At 57.3% G+C, this 6,565-nt stretch overlaps 1 protein-coding gene across 1 annotated transcript; it reads right to left on the bottom strand.

Annotated features, from left to right (window-relative positions):
- Nucleotides 1-355: 355 nt before the first annotated feature.
- On the bottom strand, nucleotides 356-2,333 carry LOC123345597 (galectin-1-like). The gene is made up of 3 exons (XM_044982582.1): nucleotides 2,257-2,333; nucleotides 1,102-1,273; nucleotides 356-589 (listed from the first exon to the last, which is right to left on the bottom strand). The coding sequence occupies exons 1-3, from the start codon at nucleotides 2,331-2,333 to the stop codon at nucleotides 443-445; spliced, it is 396 nt and encodes a 131-aa protein (XP_044838517.1). The 3' UTR covers nucleotides 356-442.
- Between the last annotated feature and the right edge of the window lie 4,232 nt (nucleotides 2,334-6,565).

Genomic DNA, 6,565 nt, shown 5'->3' with positions numbered 1-6,565 from the left:
CGGCTCCTCCTCCCCACCCAGGCTTGCGGCTCCCATTGGAGGAGACTTAGAGCAGGGCTGTGTGCTCAGCGGAGGAGGCAGAGTGGAGGTGAGCTGGGGCAGGGAGCGGTTCCCCTGTCCACACCCCCCCCCTTACTGCTGGTGGCCCTCCCCATGCACCCCCCCACCCAGCTCACCTCCACTCCACCTCCTCCCCTGAGGGGACTTTTAGGCACCCCCAACCATTAGGCGGCTGCCTAGTTTGCCTAAATGGTTGCACCAGCCCTGCCTCCGCCCAGCCAGCTCCCCTGAGCCAGGCCCCAGTCCCAGCTTCCCGGCTGCACTGGGGTGAATAACCAGCCCAGGGTGACCAGCAGATTCATGTTTATTGGTAGGTTTTAGCTCCCCATGGAGGGGGCGGAGCCAGCAGGGAAGGGGAGGAGCCAGCAGGGAAGGGGAGGAGCTACTTGAACTTGATGGACTTGACCCTGAAGTCTCCCTCCACGGAGAAGAATTCGATGGCCTCCAGCCCCAGCCTGTTGGGGAACTTGAGCTGCTGCTCCCCCGGCAGCGCCACCGTCAGCTCCTGGGCATCGAAGGAGATGCAGATCTGGGGGAGGGGCCAGAGGGTGAGGGACGGAGCCAGAGACACCTGCCCCCTAAGGAGTTAAACACCATCCCAACCTTATACACACTCCCCTCCCAACCAGGACTGGAGACATCCCCACTAGCAACAGACTCCTCTGCCAGAGATGGGGTGGCTGCGGTCTTCCCCACAGTGCCCTGCCCCCTTCAGCCGACCCCAGAAAAGGGGAGCTGCGATCTTCTCCACACAGTGCCCCACAGTCCCCCAGAGATGGGGGAAGGCTGCTCTTAGAGAGAGGGGGAGTCCTTTCCCCAAAACATGGGCTTTACTCCACCCCACAGTGCCCTGCACCCCACCCATCTCACACCAGGAATGGGAGCCGTGATCATCCCCCAGATGGTGCCCTGCACCCCACCCCAGCTCGGAGAGAAGGGGGCTGTGCTCTCCGCCAGAGAGGAGCTCACGATTCACCCCCCAGATCAGTCCACCCCACAGAGGTGGAGCTGGGATCTTCCCCCAGGCAGTGCCCCCCTCACCTTGGCATCCTGCCCCAGCTGGAAGGGGAAGTCCGGCTCCCGCTGCTCCTCCCCCCACTCCCCGCCCTGCAGCGAGTTGCAGATGATGATGCGAGCGTCCCCATGGCTCTCGAACCGGGGGTTGAAGTGAAGGGCCAGGTCCGAGCCGGCCCGGCCCATGTTCAGGGCAAAGCTGGAGGGGAGAGAGACAGGCTGGGACCCCCTGCCTGGGCCAGGCAGCTTCCCCAGGGGCCAGCAGGGAATCCCACCCCAGGGCCCCCCCCACCCCAAACAGGGGCAGCTACTCGCTTTGCATTGTGGGAAGCCACCAGCCACCCCTCTGCCATACAGAGCATCATGGGAAATTCCCCATCACCCCCTGCCACCCTGCACCATGGGAGAATCTCCCAGGATTCCCTCTGCTCAATTTATTGCACTGGTGGAAGCTTCCCAGCATCCTCTGGGACAGCACTGCATCATGGAGCCCCCTGCAGTGACATGCATTGCATCATGGGAATTTCCCAGCATCCCCTGCTGTCACCCCCATAGACTCTGGGTCACAGGCAAGTCTCCCAGAATCCCCTGGGCTAAAGCTGCAGCCCTGCTGCCTTGTGGGACAGTTTCCCAGCAGCAGAGACACCTGCTGGGCATCACCTGCGAGCTTCCCACAATGCACCAGCCTATGGCCCAGCTTTCCCAGCATCCTCTCTGCTGCCCTCCAGCCCCTGCCCAGGGTGGAGAGGAGCATCACAGGGCCAACACCAGCCCCAGTCCCCCCAGTCTGTGGGGCTCTGTCCCACTGAGCTCACCCCATGCAGGGGCTGAGAGCCAGCCCCACAGAAGGGGCTGGGGCCATGGACCCCTCAGGGGTCAGTCCTGGGGACACCAGCCCCCCATCCCATGAGGAGTCCACTGACACACATACACCCCATACCCACAGCTCCCCCTGAAAGGGGTCAGGGCTGAGGCAGGGGGTCCCTGGAGGATTCAGGAGGGCTGAGGATGCAGACCCAGGGGGTGAGGGACCTGCAGGGAGATGCTGCCCCCTCGAGGGCTGAGCCCATCCAGGGGTCCCAGAGACTCCCCCACTGCACTGTTGGGTTCAGGGAACCCCAGTATTGCCCTCCAGGGATCAGGTTAACTCTTCCCTCCCCACACCCATCAGCCCAGACTCACCTCTTGGCATCTGGGGGCACCGTCCCCTTCACGGCGATGCACTCGCCAGGCTGGACCTTCAAGTGGGTCAGAACCATCCCCTGGGGGTGGGGGAAGGGGAAGAGGTGAGCACCCCCCAGTGACTCCCCCACCACCCCTCCCCAGAGGGGACAGAGAATGGGGCACAGACCCCAATCCAGCCCCAGGGCAAGGACCAGATGGCTCATGGAGGCTAGGAACAGCGTATGGGGCCTGTCCCCTCTAGGGGGCACCAGCTCCCATACAGTCCTAGGGCAGGGACTGGCTGGCTCAGGGTGGGGGGGAAGACCAGAAATGGGGCCTGTCTCCTCTACAGGGCACTAGATGGGGAGCAGACAAGGAATGACTCACACAGGGGTGAGTGACAGAGCTGTGACCCCTCCAGCCTACTACACCTGCCCCACCCCCACATGACCCTCTCAGCCCCAGAGGATCCCATCACCACCCCCAGACACCCTCAGGGATCTCACAGCTTCCCAGTCACCAGGTGGGGCTTGGCTGCCAGGAGACAGACTCAACTCCCCCATACAGATTGGGGGGGCAGGACTAGGGGTCAAACAGCCCCCCCAGGCCAGGGAGAGAAATTAAAGATGCCCCCAGTACTCGCAACCCCCTGCCACCAGGCCTCCAGCCTCAAATATCTACCAACCTCTCCCAACAGCTTCCATCCTACCCCACCTCCAAGAACCAGCCTTAATACCCCCTACCCCCAACTCACACACTCCATTGCAGCTACTCTAGAAGCAACACAACTCCACACCCAGCTCCAACCACCATAGGGGCTTAGTCCAACCCTGAGCTTTAAATAGCTGGGACTCCCCTCTTGGGACCAATCAGGCATCCCAAGCCCTAAAGAACTGACCAATCAGAGAGGAGAGGGGTGTGGCCAGGGGCACCTTGTGACCCAGCTGTCTGGGCGGCCTGGGCCAATCACAGCAGAGCTCATAGCCCAGCCAGGGAAGAGCAGAAAAGATCAATGTATTAGATAGATGGTGTCTAGGGCCCGGCCCCCTTTCGTTCCCTGGCCAATCAGAAATGGAGCCTTTTGCAAACTAGTGAAGAAACTACAATTCCCAGCATCCCTAGCACCCAACTCCCAGCCTGCCTTGGGAGCTACTTGCTTATAAAAAGGACACAAGTGAGGCTGTTTTCATTACATTGTTGTGTGTGTAGTTGTGTGGCTGGAGGGATATGTGCTGTCTGGGCTTTCTTTTGGCTGGAAGATACAGGAGAATCCCCTGACTTGGTAAGGGGTTAAATAGGGGCTAGGATTTGGGGGGTGGGGTCCTTATAACCTTGTTCCTGTTATTTAACCCTTGTAACTTTTAGTTTTTTCTTAGGAATGGTTTAACTTTCCAATGTGTCTTGATGAGTGTTTTTTATAACCTGTGGAACATATTGTTGTAGGATAAACATGTCTGGGGGGTACTTGAATGGAGGGATTGCTGCAGACAGGTGTATTACTGCAGGGATTAAGGTTAGGGTTCCTGGGTTTTCTCCCTCACTCTGGAAAGGGAGTGGGGGGTGGTCTGGTGGGTTAGAATGGGGGGCTGGGAGCCAGGACTCCTGGGTTCTCTCCCTGGTTCTGGGAGGGGGGTGGGGGCTGGTGGGTTAGAGGAGAGTGCATGTGGGGGTCAGGACTCCTGGGTTCTAGTCCCATCTGAGCTTGCAGGACCTGCTGTGCGGAGACCGTCCATGCCCTGAGTTGCTGTTAATCCAAGTAAATCCCCTGGTTAAAGGGGGGCTGATCCCTAGGGTGTGGGGGAGGATCTGACCCCTGGTTTCAGGCTAAGTAGCAAACAAGAGTGTGTGGGAATAATGGGGAAAGTTCTGGGGCTCTGGCTGAGCATGAATGGCCTGGAGTGGAGGGGAGGTAGCTGACCATGGGTACGTCTACACAGCAATGAAAGCACCTGGCTGGCCTGGGTCAGCTGACTGGGGCTTGGCCTGGGGGCTGTAATACTGAAGTCTAGATGTTCAGGCTTGGGCTAGACCTGGGCTCAAACCCTGCAGGGTGGGTATGTCTCTAGCCTGAGCCGAATGTCTACACCTGTGTAGCTCCGAGCCCAAGCGAATCGACCCGGGCACTCCAATTCGGTGCAGCGGGTTGGCACTGCAGTGTAGACATGACCCTCGAGAAACTCTACCTAGGAGAGGAGCCAGTAACTTTCTTCCATGTAGCTGGAGCAGGACTTTAACCCCCCCCCCCCCCCCGTCCCAGCAGTATGGGAAGGGCAGGGGCAGTGAGCAGGATGGGCTGGGAATTTGCCCCCCAAAAGTTAGTGGAAACCAAAACTTTCCCCCAGAAAGGGGCAGGGTCACAGACAGCTTCGTTGGGAAGATTTCTTGGGTCCATGATAGAATTTTTGGTCAAAATAAGGGGGTGGGTCCATACCGGGTGCCTCTCTGGCTTTACACAGAAGACTCGGAAAGGGCTCACTGTAGTCCCAGTGCAGAATAGCAAATTTTTCTTGACATCTCAAATGTTTCTGGGATGGGAAAACCATTTCAATCCCACCTCTAGTCACCAGGTTCTGACCCACTTGGAAGTCTCAAGGGTGGTGACTTAAAGACCACACAATGGTGTATTCCCTTGGGAGATCTTAAAACACCAGCCACCTTTGTCAGCTATCTTCTCGCCCCCCCCCCCATGCCTCCATTTCCCCATCTGTAAAATGGGACATTTATACTGTCAGTGGAAGGCCCAGGGATAGAACCCAGGAGTCCTGGCTCCCAGCCCCATCCTTCCCAGAGCTGGGGGTAGAACCCAGGAGTCCTGGCTCCTAGCCCCTGCCCCCCCTCACACACACACACCAGACTCCTCTAAGTGGAGACCATAAATGATGTTTAACTCGGCAGCATTCATGTCACAAGGGAGTCTACTCAGTTTCTAGGTCTATTAACCAAACTAGGCTGAGACAAAATGAAAACTCATCTCACTTGGGACAGAGGGGAAGGGTGAGAACCCAGGTCTCCAGAGAACTAACCCCAAATTTCCTTCCTTTGTAGATTGTATTAGTCTCCTGCGATCAAGTCCCAGGGGATGACCCATGGGTGGGTGTGTGGTTAAATCCACCCTCCCAGAACCCCTGAGCCTTGAGCGGCTCCTCCAGGTCCGGACGCGTCTGGAGTCCCGGAAGCGGCTGACTGAGGAGCTCAAGGCCTGTTTCAATCTAGCGCTGAGCGAGTTCTCCCAGGAGCCGCTGTGTGTCCAGCAGAACGCCAGGATGACCATCCAAAGCGAGACCACGGTGCTGGTCTTCGTGTCCGGCACGCAGGAGAATGAAATATCCGTCTTCCACGTGGACGGGCAAGTCCAGTACAACATCAAAATGCCCCGGTGGGACACTTGTGTGGCCAGAGTCTTCAGCAGGAACATCGTGAAGACGGTGGCAGAGATGGTCAACTACATCCCGGCTGGGCCACTCTTGGAGATGGTGAAGAAGATGTATTAGCTACAGGGGTGGTTAGATCCTCGACAAGCCAAGTACAATGAACAAAAGAGGTTAATTGTGGAAGAGACTCAAGTAAACGTCCCAGATTCCCCTTCCCCCAGATAGTAGAAACCATTGTTGCTCCATTGTGGAAGACGTTCATGGGTGAGATATACTGGGTATAATTCTAATGGGTCTTGGGGGATACAGACAATGACCCAGATTCTGCTCTGAGCTTTGCTGGTGTGGGTGGAGTTTGACCTTCTCAGTGAGAGGTGAACCAGAGTGAGACTCAGGTTGATGTGACTTAAGGATTGCCTCCATTGACACTGGTGGATTCGCTCTGGATTCGTGCTGGGGTTCTTGGTCAGGATTCAGCCCTGTCTAACCACAACTGGTGCCTTTTCAGGATGGGATTCTGACCTTGTTTCCACAAAAATGGGGTTAATCCCAATTTACACCAGTCTAGTCATCTCTGTAGCCCTCCAGCGACCTTGGTCTTAGCCGCTATCTTCACTCCCTTTGGGATGGAGTCTGGTAGCTGTAAGCGCTTCCCTGGGTGGACACTGGACGTCCCCCCCCCATGAACATCTACTTCCGCTGCAACAGATCTTAACCCCATGTAAACTTCCTTTTGGTTTTAGCAGTTGCCAGGCTACCTGGGTGTCAGTCAGGGGCCCTCGAATAAAGCTTGAATATCTGTTGACTAGATGTGGATTTGGGGTCTGTTTTTCCATTGGGGGGGGGGTCTCCCCGATGGTGGGCTGGACAGGGTCCCTAGCGGGTGTGAATGGGCCGTAGCTCTGCTGGTGTGACTCCTAGTATGGGAGATCTCCAACATCCCAAGGGAACTAACC

The sequence above is a fragment of the Mauremys mutica genome, chromosome 12 (genome assembly GCF_020497125.1).
Source record: "Mauremys mutica isolate MM-2020 ecotype Southern chromosome 12, ASM2049712v1, whole genome shotgun sequence".
Classification (NCBI taxonomy): domain Eukaryota; kingdom Metazoa; phylum Chordata; order Testudines; family Geoemydidae; genus Mauremys; species Mauremys mutica.
Note: the sequence above shows the minus strand (reverse complement) of the source record. Positions and strands in the feature narration are given on the sequence as shown.

Excerpts from the sequence above, each read along its gene's own strand:
- LOC123345597 (XM_044982582.1), bottom strand. The coding sequence starts at position 2,333 with ATGGTTCTGACCCACTTGAAGGTCCAGCCTGGCGAGTGCATCGCCGTG. Across the intron at positions 1,274-2,256 it reads GTGCCCCCAGATGCCAAGAG|CTTTGCCCTGAACATGGGCC; the intron begins GTGAGTCTGGGC and ends TCTCCCCTCCAG. Across the intron at positions 590-1,101 it reads AGCTGGGGCAGGATGCCAAG|ATCTGCATCTCCTTCGATGC; the intron begins GTGAGGGGGGCA and ends CCCCTCCCCCAG.